At 39.9% G+C, this 18,227-nt stretch overlaps 1 protein-coding gene across 8 annotated transcripts in view; it reads right to left on the bottom strand.

Annotated features, from left to right (window-relative positions):
* dnah9 (dynein, axonemal, heavy chain 9) overlaps positions 1-18,227 on the bottom strand; it is a 178,919-nt gene that overhangs the window by 132,525 nt on the left and 28,167 nt on the right. For all 8 annotated transcript variants that reach the window (XR_006399614.1, XM_044338784.1, XM_044338783.1 and 5 more), the window contains exons 22-32: positions 15,996-16,139; positions 15,674-15,833; positions 13,434-13,589; positions 11,572-11,704; positions 11,187-11,464; positions 10,688-10,818; positions 10,434-10,560; positions 9,772-9,924; positions 9,152-9,277; positions 7,242-7,481; positions 6,850-7,010 (exon numbers count right to left, since the gene is read on the bottom strand). Coding sequence is in view for 7 of the 8 variants with exons in the window: in XM_044338784.1 (XP_044194719.1) it covers positions 6,850-7,010; positions 7,242-7,481; positions 9,152-9,277; positions 9,772-9,924; positions 10,434-10,560; positions 10,688-10,818; positions 11,187-11,464; positions 11,572-11,704; positions 13,434-13,589; positions 15,674-15,833; positions 15,996-16,139 (1,809 nt within the window). In the remaining variant the exon portion in view is untranslated. The remainder of the gene's footprint in view (positions 1-6,849; positions 7,011-7,241; positions 7,482-9,151; positions 9,278-9,771; positions 9,925-10,433; positions 10,561-10,687; positions 10,819-11,186; positions 11,465-11,571; positions 11,705-13,433; positions 13,590-15,673; positions 15,834-15,995; positions 16,140-18,227) is intronic.

The following is an 18,227-nucleotide window of genomic DNA, read 5'->3' on the forward strand; positions in this document are numbered from 1 at the left end:
TATACACACATCACTGCTGAGGACTGGAGACTGACAGCAACACGCAAATTCCACTGATCTTCAATTTATAAAGATCAGAGCAAGTCTGTGCACTCTCAGTGAGGAGCTTGACTACACATACACACATTTATAGTTATATTACATGCTGTGAGTCTAAAGTGTGATTAATCATAGACATTTTCATACAATCGAATAATCAAAATTAATCAATTCAAAAAGCAAGGTAAAATTGTAATGCTTCTTAAAAAACTCAACAACAAGCTTAAGATCACACACACGTCTGACATATAATCACCATACAAAGCTGATATGACCATCGTGTTAGCTAACAGTTGCTTATTTACACATCCAGCAGGCACAGAGCAATATTAGCATTCATTTGGAGTCATGTTTCTGGCCACCCGGCGAATGTAAGTCCAATATTCACTCTCTTTTAGCTTTGTTCCTCTTTGGTCTCTATACCAACTCTTGAGTAAAATATCTTCTTCTTTAGCTGCTAAATGTCCCACTATGTTCACCAGCTAATTGCTAACTGTGTCTATTCGCTGTTTGGTGCTGGGCAGGTAGTGTATAACTGTCAGCTGCTGGAAACAAGGTTGACAAGAGCGGTGAGAGTGAACCAAAACAGTGAAGTTATTTTTTTTCGCATTTTTGAATTTACTGGACCATCAATACTGAAGGGGCAGACAGGAAACAAGGGGAGAAGGAGGGTGTGACATGCAACAAAGGTCCAACCAAACCAAAACAATGATCTGAAAGACACTAAAACGCTCATTAGCGCTGAAAGGAATCGTAGAGTTGGTTGATAATTCTCTGTGGGTTCATCACACAATGACCCCTTTGACATTATACAGTAATTTGACCCACTGTTCATATAAAAATACTGATTAGTGCAGCTTTAAAATTCAATGATGAGAAATGATGATGTGAAATATTTACAGGGAAATAATGCAGTATGCAAGCACTGGACACTAAGCCGGCATAAATATCCCACAATGCAATGCAGTAGTGACAACAACAACAACAACATAGCAGACAATGGTGGACAGTGACCAAGGAGGCTCTGGCATAATGTCAACGACACTTCAATTTAAGTAAGGTTTCACTTTGCTAGGTGTAAAATATTTTTTAAATTAGTTCAGACTTTATGGTTGGCACAGGTTACCATGGTTATGTGTCTCCAACCGGCAAGGAGGCTCTCAGGAAGTGATGTGATAATTACAGCTCAACACGTCTGAAAAGATACATACTACTGTTTAGTCACACAAAAGTATGTTGAATGATAGTACACGTGTTGGGTATGTAGTGGATAGTATATGATTTTGGACGCAGCATGTGATTCCTTGTCTTTGAACAAATGCATGCTGGGAATATATGATTTAAGATTTTTCATGAATTCTCGCAAAAATGGTCTCCTGGTCTCAGGATTTTTACCATGTGTGGCTTGAGTGGCAGTATGTGGCGGTGAGTTCACATACTGTACTTAAGACTATCGTACTGAAACAAAGACTTTGCCAAACATTGATAATCCTACAACCACAATACAGTCCGGTTGTGTGGCAAACTGATTTTTAATAAGTGAACAAAGCAATAAGAGGATGAAATCTGTTGAAAAAAACTACAGTATGCTGGCAAATAAATCAGACACGCCAGCCTCCGATGCCAAAACAGAGTGCAGAGCAGCATTCAGCAGGTGGAGCATTGAGTGCTGAGGTTTGGCCAACTAAACGTCCAAGAACAATGCTCCAGTGCCTCAAATCACTGAAACAGCACGCTGAAATGGCTGCAGGCAAAGGATTATCCTTCCCTGCCACTGCACGCAGACACAGATCCTGTGTTTTTCAGTATATTTTCTTACAAAAAATTCTTTATGATTGGCATTGTTTTTTACTTAAAAGTCAGTGTATAACCACAATACAGAGAAAAAAAACAGAATAGACCTCGATTTTGTGCTTAATCATCTGCAGTTCTGTGTTTAAAATCATAATTACCCCCACCAAAAAAAAGCAATATACATTCAGTCCAAGCTGGATGATTCAGAATGGAAATAGCAGATAAACTAAAGACCTAACATCAAGTGGCCCTTTAAATGATCCAGACTGACTTCTAATAAATGCACAATAGAAAAAGCTTTCATTTATGCAGCAGCCATTAACAGTACAAATGACAAATCCTGAGTCTTATAACCAGCACTGACAATGACTTGGTGTCGGCTCAGCCGTCATTGTACATAACCTCTTATTATATGATAATATAATCTGCTCCTGCGCTCTGATTATCACACAGGCTGATTAGTGACACCACTGATTGCTTTTCCCGCAGAACCTCTCAGGACTAACAAACAAGTCTACCCATCTAGTATCAATAAAAACCAGCGGCATCATGGACGTGAACTGATGGAGACAATCAGGACTTTATTGATCAGGGCAATAAACAGAATGGTTTGCCTGCAATATCAATGCAGCAATGATTTTAATGAGCTGCTGGTTAATAGATGATGTATGGAAGGGGGAAATATTGGAAAGCATAACGAGAGACAGAAGCTGAGAGAAGACAAATGATCCCATCTGTATACAGTGTATCATCCGGATACCAGAGCCAACAGGCTTTATGGCTCTCCCCTGAAATATAGCCAAAAATCTAACATTCTGTCGTCTAGGAGGCTGGATAAGGATGTCCTGCATGGAATAACTAAAGCCAGATAGAAGACGAGAGTGTGAAGTTAAACTGGGCAGCTGTGACAAGGTGACTTGTTTTATTACAGTGTTTTTAAAAGTAATGGCTATATATCAGTCTGTCTGTCTGACTCATCCTCCCTCCATTTCTCTCTCTCTCTCTCTGTTGGTCTCTGTATGTGTGTGCTAGCTGTGTAAAATATTCCTGACATTTTGCATAATGGTGCAGCTTTGGAGATCCTGCAGTAAATATTGAGCGAATGCTAACATTGTGCCGATAACATTCCTGCTGTTATTGATTAGCACGAGTGATTCCTTTAGCCTAATTAAACTGCTGCAGAAGGTGAATACACCATACAGGCTATAGTCAGCTTGTGATAAACAAGCACATAAACTCTAGGTCTATATTCATTATAATGTATGGCTTCACATTTCTTATGTTAGTACTATTATATTTAGTTTAGGTGATCCTCATGTTTTAACAATTAGATTATTCAGAGAGGCCTTTTCACTGGAGACATTTTGACATGTCACAGTGGGAAAAACACAGGTTTAAAGAATAAAATGAATGATGGCTGAATTTAGCTGTTAGCATCCTGGTATTGCACATGTTGGCTCACTCTTCTAGCATTCTATTCAAGTTGGCTTATTAGTGTTCTTGAACACTATAAAGTTTACCCAAATTGCAAAAAAAAAAGAAAAAAATCTCAACTCAAGCTCCACTTACTTACTTTTTTCTGAGCTTTCAACCACATCCCATGGTCTTCATCAGCAATAGGAAATTATGCCGGTTTTCATGTGACCACAGTGAAAAACTTGATTACAAGTCACGCGATAAAAAGTTTGACAAACTCAACCTAACTTAAGGTCCACTGACTAGCTTTTTCTGGAGTTTTCAACCACATCTCATGGTCTTCATCAGCAAATGGAGTTTACTTAGCCATCATTGAGATAGCTCGCCAACATATTCCACCAATTGTTATCACATGACCAATGTTTTCTAACTTAACTAGTGGAGTCGAGCCATGCAGATAGTTTTGGTTATATTTAGATATCTGTACAGTACAATACAGAGATATGGAGCTCAAAGTGTTGATAAAGTACATTCAAAAGGCCCATTTTATTTTCTAACTCCTCAGTTTTCCTATTTTATGTGTTTTAGCACAAATTTAATAATTAATCTATCCTCTATTCCCTACCACATTTCCAACTTCCCTAATGCTTACATGATAATGAGACGGGGGTGATCCAGAGTGTAAGTGTGTGTGTGTGTGTGTGTGTGTGTGTCTGTGTGTGTGTGTGTGTTAAAAAACAGAGGAAGAGTGTGTGGACTGTGTGGGAAGCTAGCTTACCTGAAAACACTGCAGTAGCTAACACACTGAGCACCAGCCTTTCAGCTAGTTAGCTTCAACTTTCATCATAAAACTACACCAGTAAAGGAAATGTTAATCATCCGTTTACTGCATACTGCTGTGGTTTCACTGCATAAACTCTTTTAACAGTAGCTGAAACATTTTAGCCACTAGGATAACATTAACAAATTATCTTCTATGGTAATTAGCCATTACAGACATCACACTCTGGATACTAGCCTACATACTATGGAGAAAGGACAATTTTTTACTTGTTCAATAACCCCTAATACCTTTTGTCAGTTTTCAGGCCCCAACATGTTTATCTTCTATTTAATTTATTCTTTTTTGAATCTTATTTATATCTTATATCTGTCTTTTCTTCGCCTTGAGTTCTTTTATATCTTGTCTAAATGCTTTTTCATGTCTTCTGTAAAGCACTTTGAACTGCCTTACTGTTGAAAGGTGTTAAACAGATAAAATTGCCTTGCCTAGGACTGAGAATTGTTTTGTGTGTGTGTGTGTGTGTGTGTGTGTGTGTGTGTGTGTGTGTGTGTGTGTGTGTGTGTGTGTGTGTGTGTGTGTGTGTGTGTGTGTGTTATTAGGATGAACCCACCCTTTAAAATCCCACAGGACACAATCCACCATGTATGGTGTCAATCTAAAAACAAGTTACTGCAATGATATGATAGGATATGATATGATATCAGGTTTTCATTTGACAGCAGCAAGATGTAATCTTCCCTTGCTGGCTCCATTGCAAAGAAAGCAGTATGACAGTATCATGCAGCAAATATGCTTTTAGCTGTTTCTCAAGTTGTGATTAAAGGATATGACACCCAGCCCCCTGGTCCGTGGTCCATTGTTGAAATGAAAGCCTGTGGCAAACTGTATGACTTGCAGCGAGCAGCAGCGAGGGCATGCACCATATGGTGAAGTCTTGCTACACGGACGCTGATCTGGCCATCAAAGCCCATTGTTTCTGCTTTGTTCAGGCTTCAAAGGGAATACTGGTCAGTCTGGAAAACCACACAGTCAAACGCTGCAGTTTGCCAAAGGGCTTTGGGAGGCAGGTATTCATCTCTGTGTAGTTAAAACTTTATCAGGAATCCTGCAGAAACATGTGCATGTGAACAAACAAGCTGTTGGCAACATGCCCTAGCTGAGTTGTTCTAAAAGGTTTAGCTTGTGGTGGGTGTACATAATGATTCAAATGAAGATTCTTAGAATGCGTCAGATGGTTATAATTAGATGAGATGCTTGCATCTTCTAGACAGTTTTTCAATTACAAGGAACAAGACGCATTATCATCAACACAAATGGATTTTTGGAAGTGTTCTTAAAATGGATTTTGAATGTGCTTCATGAAAACGGTCATATTTGATCAACCTGTAAAGGACAACGTGCTCAATATTATTGCTAGATACTCTTCAGGAATGAAGATGTCAGCAGCTTTTGGCTAATTAACCATTTGCTAAACCCTTCCCTGAAACAGCAACTGTCCAATCATAGCTAACCAACTGTAACTAGGCACAGTAGGTCTGTCAAGCTTTGGACTTCTCCACATGTTGAAGTGGTGTACATGAGGCTGTAGTGAGAACGATACTCTACTAGTTTACTAGTTAGGAGGGTGGTGTATCTTTTTTTTAGCCATTACAAGACCAAAAACACAAGAACAAAAGTGTCAGGAATGATTAAATAGTGTGTTTGTCTGCTCTAGCAAAATTATTAGCATGTCCTTCTAATTGTAGGTTTCAGCATTTCATTCACTAACTACATTTTGTGATTTTCAGCTTGCATTAAAAAGCCCTGTTCACAAATAGCACATTCATGTGTAGTATTTCCCCTCTGTGTATAAGCTGGTCTAGGATGCTACTATATCAGATTTAAGGCTGACATTAGTGGCTCTGTCCTGCTCTTTATTAGATTTGGGGAAGTATACTCTCCAGCAACCCAAGCCAACCTCATTTACTGAGATAGCGTTACGCTTGCCAAACACATCGGTTAGTCCTCATCTTAAAAGCCTTTTAAAAGCATTACTCTTGTCATGTTGAAAGTGAAACATACACAAACATTTGAGTATAAATCTAACCTTGATTCATGCATGGAAGCCAAGCAGCTATGAACAGGGTTCTGTAAGAATTGAATAAGACCTTGATCTTATATTTTTCCTTAGAGTCGGCCTGCAATACAAGAAGAATGCTGTTTCTTTATTTCCAAGTCCTCAACATGGATTATCAGCTGGTGAGGATGCTCAATATTCTTCAATATTTAAGCACAATATCATGTATGTAGTCAATATTGAACGGTGAATATTTACAATACTTTTACAGGGTTCTTATTGTAAAACAAATCAGCAGAAAAATTCAAGAATCGGCTGGAGAAAGAGTTTACAATAAACTCATGGCGCTAATGTTAGTGCCATGAGTTAACGCTAGCTGCAGCTGATGACATCTGTCAGTTTTCATTTCAGCTGGAAAAATTGACGGTTGCCAGCTACATATTAGAAGTTATTTTCGTTAACTTCTGTCCAAAATTAAGGACCCATTCTTTCAAAAATTACAAAAGATTTTGAATGGTAAAGAGAGAGAGAGAGAGACGGGGCTATACCCACCTCTTACTAATAGCCTCTTGATTGATGAAAATTGACAAAAAATCTTAATATGTGGTGAGAAATGTAGGCCTAGCAACAGTAACTAAGGAGGGCGGGGCTTAGTGAACAGTAATTGACATGGTTTCATCTATGAGTCAGGTCAAAAGCAATCATAATGTTTTCTTGCCTCTACATTGGAGCAAAGACATTGAGCGTGACACCTTCATACCTGTCTGTTAGAGGAGTGATGACTAATCGTGGTGTGTTGCCAAGGTATTCGTAGGAGTAGAGAAACTGGGCATCGCAGATATTTGCAAAACAGTGCTTGTCCTTCTCATCCCAGCGATGTCTCAGCTGGGAAAGCCACACAAACGCCTGAGAGTTCTCCACCTTAAATAAAGGAGTTAAAAAGAGCGTATCAAGGCTTGAAATAAAGCCCGCAATAATCTTTGCTTTTCCACCCTCTATTAGGTTAATGACATACCTTGTTTGAATATCTTGAGAGCATTACTCACTAGTAATATCCTCTCAAAAAATACTGCAGCAATCACCATGCCTACATAAAAATGTATACAGTACAGGTTCTTGGCCAGATTTATCCAGCAACTGTGCCCTCCTCACCTTCTGAGTGACCATCTTGGCCACCACGTCTCTGGCGTGGACGTCAATGGTGCAGATGGTCATGACCTTTTGCCGATCGCCTGGTGAAAGCTGGCCGATCAGCATGGAGATGAGGGTGTTGAGCTGAGACACCTGTTTCTTGTAGTACTCCTTCATAGCGTTGTCGTAGCCCTCCTCCAGACGGGAGAAGGCCATTCCCACATCAGACGTCCACCAGATCTGAGTGCAGGTCAGTGCCACCTGAATTGAGAATCAGAGACAATGAAAGAAATCACAGGCAGAGGAAGAAGAAAAGAAAAGACTTTTCTGTATTTAAGCTTACTTAGATTCTCTCTGGTTGTTTATTTGTGTCAAATAAATGTGAAACAAATGGAGGAACTGAGACAACAAAGCGATATGAAGCATATGGACATATATAGTATGCATATGCACATATGCTGCATCCATAAAATTGCTTACACAGCTGTGTTTTCTCTTTATTTCTGTAAGGTGGGGAATTTGGATTAAGATGCAAAGGTAATATTTTGTTAGCCAACTTTGTTTTTGCTGATCAGTGTGGAAAGTCAGTTTTAATGAACACTTGATAGGTTGAACAGGTCTTATGTGGTCCGGACGTGAATGGACATATATTTAAAATCACCTCTGTTCGGATAATCTTGTGTTTTCTTAAGAATAAAAAATAACTAGAAGGACGAGCTAGAACCTGCCTAATTCTTTTTCCACAATCAAGGGCATAATTTCAGCTCCGTCTTACTTTTTTAGAATCCTATTTTAGTCTTCTCCTCTTTGATTTTCTAACTAAAATTCTTTCTTCCTCTTTCTTTCTCTTACTGTCCAGCTGTCATGATCCACATGAGAGACGCTCTAAGTTGACAAAAATTCAAATCATTGGCTCATCTATGTTATTACCACACTCTGATATTAGTAAACTATATAAGCAGCACAGAATTCTTAGCAGACTTTTTTTGCCCCGGGTTTTGCCTCTTAGGCTACAGGCTGCCCTTACCCTCTGATAGGCTGAGTTTACTGAGGCAATGAGCAGCTTGAGAGGAAGATCTGGACTCAGAGATGGAAAAAGTACAGTTATATTCTCTCATGTTTTTCAGCTAAAATAAATCATTTAATCTATATTTGATTCATTCAAATTTGGGTTTTAAGTTGGGTCAGTGAACTAATAATACAGTAATTTATATAGTATTTTTATTTCTTTTTTGGATCAACATTATTTATGGAGTGTGATCACCAATTTCATTGTAAAGAATTATTTGCTATATTGATTTATTTATTTTTGTTCCAATTGCCCCCACTTCAGTGTCTCGGCACTGATGTCCAGTAGTGTATATATTTGTCTGGACATCACTACCACCTCACATGTTGATATTTGGTCAACACATCATCCTGCTTTTCATGGTTGAATCTGTGGTGGCACAAAATCTGACGGGTCACCAATTTTGGTGCAACACCAAGTCACAAGTGAACATTAAATCAGTTTTTAAATGGCTGCTCTCTATACGCTGAAACTTTCCACCATGTAGAACTGGTAACTATACTTTAGTCAGCAATGTCAGGCATATTTCGCCATTGGGCGCATCAAATTCTTAGTTTGAGAAAATTGTTAGTACTTCCAGGTAGAGATAAGCAGTCCATTATTACAAACACACACCCGTGTTTGTTCTCACTACCTACCACACTTTTTCCTCGCTGTTCAAAATACTCATCAGAGTCTGGTTGTGAACTGTGTATGCAAAGCATTAGTGAGCATGTGCACTGGATGGAAATATCTATGAGAGGCACAGATATATTTTTGGTAGCAATCCATCTGATGTTGGGTGAGGTGACTAATGGGGGAAAATCCCCAAAGTGAGTGTAGTCAGTTAAATCTATTCATATATCCCACTGAGCCCTCTTACCTGAGCTGGATAGTCGAACAGCCATTGTTCTCTGGGTTTGTCCTCATAGGCCGTCACTGCCTCGGTCATCTCATGGCGAACCGTGGAGCGCATGGTGTCCAGAACCCGGTTCAGCCAGACCTCCACCTTACACAAAAAACACAAAAACCAAAAGAAATACCTTTGAATACAAACTGAGAAAAACATTGCAATGTGTGTCACGTGAGCACCGACAGGCTCCCTTATCAATGGACCCTAATGAGGTCATTAATAAGCATTAGAGTGGAAGTGGAGTCAGGAAAATACTATGGGATGTAATGGAAAATTAATGGATTTATGGGCTTTGATATGCAAAACCCCAGGGGCAGTGACAGACTCAATTTTATTTGTCTTTTTTACTGTGGGTTGTCTACAAATATCTATATTTGATATATATTTTCTTCTATGTCTTTCCATTACAGAAATGTGCAGGTAAGTGAATTTCTCATCTATTACATTCATCTACAGATAGCCGTGGTGCCACTCTCACTAAGTCTAATGAAGACAAACATAATAAATGTCTTTAGCATTTAGCTCAACCTGCAGGCGTTTTGGTACCACAATTTTAGAGACATGAATAAAAGATTGCCGGTGTATTTTACCTGTCCAGTGCAGTCACAGGACTGATTAAAGGAGACATACTCCTCCTCTTTGCTGTACATGCCCAGACCAGTCTTTGAAGGATTCCCCTCTCCGTCTGCTTCAAATCGCATCTTAGCCATGTTGTCAAACAGCTTAGACAGATGCTTCTGGACCTGAGCAAACACACAGACACATTTCAGCTCGGGCTAAATTTACAGGCAGCTCACACTCTGACTGGTATTTCTTTGCCGCTGCACAAATAAATAACGTTTCATTACTGTTTTTCTGAGTTGTTAATAGAAGGGCAGGACCCATGTTCTGCTGCATGCCTGCTAACTTCCTCTTAGAGAGATTTAGTGGCAAGTTGTGCTTAACGGTGATTTATTTCTCCAAGGTTGAAATGCATAAGACAATGCCCTGATGATGGAGGAGAGAGCAGGCTGCTTAACTGTGAGCAACATTGCCCCTGTGTGGACACTCAGGGTACTACATAAAGACAACAGCAAAGTGAGCTAAATGGTGCAATGGAACACAGACTTCCAAAACTTCTTAAAAAGCAACTTGTAAGAAGTGCTGTGCATGTTGCACAAAGACAGACGCACAGCTTTTTTTTCTGACTCTGAACAGACTGAACAGCATAAAAATTCATTGCCACCCCTCAGGCAAAAATTAGTGGAGCCACCTGGTGTGGGTTGGTCCCATTAGACAAGATGTCCAACAGATCAGCTGAAGAGATGAAGTAAAATCTCGGGAAGGCCAGACGCTTGGTGTCCAGGTACTCTGCCAGAGCTTTTTCACACAGAGACAGCCTGCAGAGAACAGAGTCAGTGTATGTGCATCCATGTGTAAGAAATATAAACCTTGTACAAGAGTGTGCCTCATAACAGACATACCGGAGTAGAAACAGAGAGCTTTTCATCTCGTCTGAACTCTCACCTGCTCTGAATGTCCTCCAGTTTGCCGAACAGGCCCGGCTTATTGGTGGCCTCCACTACGTTGGGCGTTTGATGCACGGCGTTTGCCAGCTCTTTGAAATCGGCATCAATCCCCTCGAAGCGCCTGGAGTCCTGCAGAGGATTTCACAAGGGAGCCCGGCCAGGGGATTTAAGTTCCCACAAGAGAGAGGGAGAATTAGAGGTTTAATAGCAAACATCTGGGCTTAAGCACAGCCCCGACATCATGGGAGCAATTAAAAAGTCGTGTAATCTCAGCTCCTAAACTAGCAGTGTGAGCTAATTAATGGATTCTTAATTAACAGCTATAACAGTCATGCTATCTGGGTTCATATGGCAACGACCTGCGCAGGTTAAGGCTGGCATTCATATGAGCATATGAGTAAGTGATGTATACCTGAAATACAGAGTTGTAATTAACTGTGTGTGTGAACGTGTATCTGATTCTATCTACACAGTGTGTGCAGGTAATTCTCTGTAACCTCGGGCAGCTGTGAACGGATATCCTCTGAGCCAATAAAAATGCTTTCCAGGTGGGTCCAAGTCCGCTGCACCTCGAACCAGATGGAGATGACCGAGTCGGCCACAGACAGCTTGCTCTGCCAAGAAGACACTTCGTCCAGGAAGTGGGCGATGTACTTGGACGACATGAGGTTCTGCAGCTGGACTTGGTTGTCCTCCAGCGTTTCGATCAGCTCCTCGTCTGAGCGCAGCAGGGGCACCTGGGTGCGGTGGTGGGGCTCATACTGGAACTGCATACCTGCGTGGGATCAGTATACACCATCAATAGGTCATAAACTCTAGACAGCAGGATGAAAAACTCTCATGTTGGAAGTCTGTTTGCAACTAAGTGTAACCTTCCTGTACCTGTCCATGTGGAGTTGAGCTCAGAGAGGACTTTCTCCATCCCCATCTCTTTTACAGCCTTGTCCACAATCCCTCTCACTTCTTCTTCAAAGCAGTGCAGGTTCAGCTGCAGCAGGTCAGCCAGAGTGGTCTCCTGCTCTTACAAAATCACATCATTACTTTACCCACAGTTCATATAAGCTACATTATATCAATGGATGATATTAGTAACATATTACTGATTGCTGGTTTCAGTTTGTCAAGAATTAGCGTCTTTTATGCACAGAACCAGAAACCAGCCATTATAATCAAACAGAGCTGCAGTGCCAGAAGCTTCAGATTTGCTATTCTAGCACAACCTGCCCCACCTACAGGCAAGAAACTTAAGCGCTTCTGCAATATTGACACTTGTGCCAGAAGTATCATAAATTTTAACAGAATTTCTAGAAAGTCAGCGCAAGAAAATGTAAAGTAATGTGCGTTTCCATCCTCTATTGTTATGTGTATATTAGTTTATCTAATTTGCGCTAATTCTCCAGATGGTGTCATTAAACCATTGCCAGAGAAGTGGGCACAACCAGATGATGTGATTAAAAGAGTGGCAATCAAAATTCAGACGGTGGAAAACCAAAAGAAAAAAAAAAACACATGAGGGAAATATGGAATTTGTTTGTTTCATGTATTAAAGGAGGAACATTACAGTCTCCTGATCGTTCCACACAGATATGAGTTAAGAGTCACATGCCTCGTACTGCATATGTCATGATTTATTCACTACGTCTGTTTCCATTGCAATTTGTCATTTTGTTTTTATGCACTGATGCTACACTTTGGCTGTTTGAGGTGAATAAACCCAAACAATGCATCAGTCAAATTTATGCGAATTACACAAGACGAAAATTAGTTTTGCTTTAGGTCTGAACACAACATAACACTCACTGCCTGGAGGAGGCGAAGTGTACAACTTTTACCACCCAACATTCATGGACTGCTAGTATGGTAAGTTACATGAATATGGACCCGTAATATATGTATCAATAGACTCTTATTTTTGATAATTTGGGTAATTTTCAAAAAGAGTCTGTCGTACAAAACTGAAACTTTAAAAATATGCTTTTTCTCTACCTTCAAAGCAGTCTGGTGGTCCAACAATTTAATTTTTAATTTCATTTCATTTCAAGTTCATTGCAAGGATGTAACAATCAGAACAGTCCATTTGTTATTATATATTATTATTTAATATCTTATTATTTAAGAGAAAGAGAACCCTCAAAAGAGGTGGGTGGTAAAATAAAACAGAAAACAGCTTTAACTCTCTTTGCCTCTAGGGTCGCATCTGCTGCCATAACTTTCCTTTCCTATAGATGGCTTGGATTACAAAGTGTAAAACTAGTCTGGAAATAACCAACATGCACCCCAATGTAGAAAATCTCTGGCCTGCTAAATGTGAATCAGTGAGTTTGTGAGTACATTACAAGCCAAGTTGTACAGGGTCCTTCATATCTAAAAAACAGATATCAAAGCAAGCCAATTTAGCCACTAGTGATACATTTCTGTACAAACTTAACAGCTGGTATGTACAAACTCTCATCTGATCTTCCTTCTGCAGTACAAACATGCCCAGTGAGGATGCAGATAGAGCGGGGGAAGAAAATAAGAAAATAATTGGAGAAACTGCCTTATGTATCTCCTCTTGAAGCTCTCCCTTAAATTATTGGCACGTTAATAGCTCCACTGCTTGTTCCAGATACTAAAAATAAAAATTGCTGCAAGAGTGCGGTTCATAAATTCAAACTATTATAGAATACATTCACCTTAAGTCATGGCCAGACTTATATCAACACTATGTTCTTATTGCTTATCTGGAGTAATAAATTGGAAACCTGGTCCATGGTGAAGCGGACTCCAGTAGCAGCCATCAGCTGATGCCAGTGTCTGGCTCGAATGGCTGGGTTTTGGAGTTCTGCCACAGCCCGGAGGGAGATGAGGAGGTTCTTTACCCTACTGTCCAAACCTGTGAAGGCCTCCCACGCTCTAACCTACAGGAGACAAAAGCCAGGAATCAGTACAAGGGCTTTTGACAGGGACGAAGGAGCCTGAAGCTGCAACTCAATATTCTACTTTATTTATTCCAGCAAAGTTGACTAAGCCTCCAGTAATGCCCTGCTTCAAATTCATGCAGTTACACACATTTAGAATTTTCTAGTAGCCATGCACAAGGGCATGTCACAGCTGGCTGCAACTGAAAGTAAAAACAGAGGGAAGTCATTGCTCTCCTTTCCTTCAAAAACTACTATTTTGCCCAAGAGCAAGCACTTGACCCCCCTTGGTTCTGGCTATGCTTTCTGTTCTCGCTCAGCACATAATGCTGTTTACAGTGATAATGGTGGCAGATTTACCAACTAAATTCTTAGTAATTTTTAAATAAAAGCAGTTTCTTTCTGAAATGACAACTGCTGCTGGCAGATTTTATCAGCTGTAGCTAGCTAGCAAATTAAGCTAACAATAGATGGCTCCATGAGTTGTTCGAAATCTATCTCTGGATCACTTTTTAATGCGTTAAGATGACTGGTTTTAAAATGAGAATACTGTAAAAGGGGGTCTTAAATATGCAGTTGATGGCTACATACATAATATCATGCTAAAGGCTAAAGCTGCACCTCCACCTGTTGACTTTCAAAATGGAAGACATGGAAATAGAGAAACAGCATTGTTCTTGTATCACAGTGAAGAGTTAATTAGTCCTGGTATTACAGTATAAGTATGATAACGACAAACGTGGGATGAGATTTCATTATAACATCACCATGTTTAGCTGCTCATATTCTGTTTTCATTTTTCGTCCACTTTAGAAGAGTAAAAGATTTTAGGATGATGAGTAACTGATGACTGATGGGCTTAGCAAACATAATTTTATCATTAGCTAGGGTTGCTGGAATGTAATCTTCCCGAAATCCAATAAAAGGCAGAACAGAGCTGCTAACATTAGCATAAACTCTAATATAGCAGCATTCTGTCTTCCACAGTGGGGAGATACAATGTTGATTTGTTAGTTTTAACCTGTAACACCACAAATGAATGTTGTTAGTTAATGATGTGCTCATCTGGAAGTAAAGCTCTACTTTTGTAGAGCTAAGTAGCTGGACATGCTAACGTTTATATCTTATGTTAGGGAAAAATAACACACTATTCGCCCTTTCGTAACACTTTTGCTCTTCTGTTTTTAATTTTGGTAGAGTTAGAAAAGAAGATACAACCTTCCACATTGCAAGTATGTGTCCTGCCACATGAACAACCAGTGTTGCCAACTATTTTCAGTGGGAAGTAGTTAAATCCTGCTTGAAAAGTCGCTAGATGATGTCACACTAATTTGCATATCTGTGACACAAGATTTAAAGTAAGTTAAGTAAAAATGAGGTCAAAACTGACTCTAGCTACTATATCATGAGCAAATTGTTTTCAAGCAGTTTAATCCTCAAATATACATCTAAATCTACTTCTGATATTAAAAACTGTTTTATGCAGGCTGTTGCATAGATAACTGAAGTATCATGAATAGAGAGATGATCCACACACTGGAATAAATTCACTATTGTTAACTCTGTCTATTGTGACAAAACTAAATGAAACTTAAATAGTCAAGTTAAATCATTTAGAATAAACACAAAGAAGAAGGAGTTCCATTATCAAACAATGGGGATCAGTGTTTGGTTGTTAGGTATGCACAGCTCATTCACGTCTCTGTCTGGCTGATGATTGTACTGCTGCTCTGTCCCACCCACTGAACAGAGTTACAGCCACATTAGCGCTCATTCACTGAGAAATACTGGTGACTCCTTCCAAAAAAAGCAGTTACGGTCTGCCCAAAAAAGTCGCCTTTCTCATAAAAAAAAGGGGTCTCTTAAATGTCACCAAATCTAGCGAGCAAGTCGTTAAGTTGGCAACACTGTTTACACCGCTGGGGGACAATCACTGTTCAAGGCAGAACTTAAGCAAACCATCAATATTCATGATTCATTTTTCCTATCCACTTTTTCCCAGCCTCGTACCCTTCCCAACCTCTATACTACGTTCCCCATCCTATTATCCTCCCAACCCTATTTTCCCCTCTCTCTTCCCTCACCTCTTTATCCAGCCCCCGAATATCTTTAGAGAAGCGTTTGCACTCCAGCTCCATGCCCTCCACATGGATCTCTCTCCAGGGAGTTGTCTTCCATGCCGCCATGCTGGATTCCACCACGGTGATCATGTCCCACAGCTCCTTCAGCAGGCCCACCTCACGCCTCAGGGATAAAGGAGAGGAGAAAAAGTGACTTATACCACCTGAAAATGGCAACTCTTCAGATTCAGACTGTGTGTAAAAGAGCATCTCTGTTACAATGGCTCATTAGTTTCGAATTTGGCACGGGTTTGTGGGATTTTCTCCCTCCAGCATCGCGCATTACCTGCATTGTCGGAGCTGTTTGTACTCGGAGACGGTGACCTCGAACAGGCTGGCAGACTCCAGCAGGGAGGCCATCACTGCCTCCCGCTCCTGGATCTGCCGGTGGAATGTGTCCAACATCTGGCAGGGGTTCTCGCTGTCAAACCTGGACGAATGCATGAGCGCACATGTACACACGGGCACTCATCAGAACACACACACACACACACACATTTACACAAGCCCAGTATAAATCAGGCTGTGTTTTGGTAATGAAGGGCTGCATTAGTGCCAAGCCTGACTTGGCTGCAATATAACCAGACCAGAGTCTCCAGTGCTAACTGCACACTGTGACAATTAACGATGACTTCCATGACATTAATGGGAAAATAATCACCAGGTTATTAAGAGACCAATTACACACATAACTAATCTGACAATTAGACATTATGACAAAGCATCTCTACCTAAGAATTAATTATCATTACGTTAAGATTCAATTAGCCTTGTCGGATGTGAGAGCCTCAAGATAACACTTTTCTATTATCAAATGAGAAAGCCAGGAAAGGTGACATTCTTATCTTTTCGAAGGTTCTCGGTGAACTTGGCAACAAGGAAAAAGATAAACAGTAATTGGTGTTGCCTTCACTGACTGTGTGAAAAATTCAAACCAAACTGGGACACATATTTTATCTAAATATGAACTATAAATTGAGTATATTTATAATTATATCATATTTCTTATATTTATTAATGAATTGTATTTATTTATAAATAGTTTTTCACTCTCAATGAGTAAATGAGCTACAGCTTGTGGCTGAAACATCTTAATGAATGTATAGTATCTGCAAAGTTGAAAAATATTCATACTTCACTGACAACATATTTCATCTGTTTTCCTTTCAATATTAGCTCTTGCTATACAATATCTGCTTGAAGCAAATAAAGCATGATTAACTTTTTATGGTTATGTTTAGGAAACTCAAAGCACTTACAGTAGTTAAGGTTAAGGGACTACCGTGGTTTTGGTTTAATACTGAAGAAGTCAACAGTTTCCTGTACATTGACTGTATATAAAGATGGACAATGCATCTCCACTTCCTACCACTATGCAAAAGTGGAGCCAAAATATCTTGTTTCTGGGAGCTGCCATCTTGCTTGTGTGACGCCATTTGCAACCAGAGTCTGCACAGTAGAGTCGGAGGGTGGGATGCCCCCTTAGCTGTCCCGCTGTCTGACAGAGGTTTGAGAGCGGCTGTCACAGCTGTCAATCATGATGTCACACCCCCTTTTTATATCGTCAAATAACTAATTAAAAACAAACTTATCAGAAAAATGAGCACTTGAACATCAGTATGATAAGAACGACCTAAAATGACAGAAACCATCTTTGGGAAAAATGTATTTGACATGTGCTTTTTTTGGTTTGGTTCATGTTCTATCTGCTAATATGTAGGGGGCGGGACTTATGACTTATACTACAGCCCACCACCAGGGGGCGATCGAGATGTTTAGGCTTCACTTTTGGGGAGCTGTCATGACGTCCATATTTACATACAGTCAATGGTCCTGTAGCCCGTGACCAGAAGTATTTACTTCTGGTCTTTACTTAATAAATAAGCTTAACATTTAAAGGGACACTCCAGCAATTTAGTATGACTTTTACATAAAGTCAGGGGACTCACAGGAGACAGAATACAAACAAGAACAGTCAAAAATAAAGCAGCACAGGCAGAGATATGCTGACTTTTAGTCTGTCGTATAGGTCAAACTCCGAATTCCTCCAGAGCCAAAGAAAACATTATACCACTGTTCACAGGATGAGTAGAACTCCTCATGACAACGACACTAGCCTTTATCTGTATGGAGTGTGGATATGGAGTGTCCCTTTAACAAAAACCATAATCTGTCCCTAATATTAACCAAAGTGCCTTTTATTGCCTAAACCTAACCACATGCAGGACTCAAGATGCTAACCCCGTCTCTGCTGTCAAAGTCTACACCACCCACCCCAAACACCTCCCTGCAAATTATGTGTGGTAAAAAAAACAGCACTTTGTTCATTGGAATAAATGTTGCCAGGGAAGTTCCTTCAACCACAAACCATATTTGGCAAAACAAATTAGTATAAATACATAAGATTCTTTTGTCAAACTATATTACCCCGCCTTATCCATCATTCAGTAACTGCTAACACACCAGTTATGGAAATAATATAATTCTAATTCAAAACTAAAGTGTTTATATACTGCTT

Source organism: Thunnus albacares, chromosome 20 (assembly GCF_914725855.1).
Source record: "Thunnus albacares chromosome 20, fThuAlb1.1, whole genome shotgun sequence".
NCBI classification, from domain to species: Eukaryota; Metazoa; Chordata; class Actinopteri; order Scombriformes; family Scombridae; genus Thunnus; species Thunnus albacares.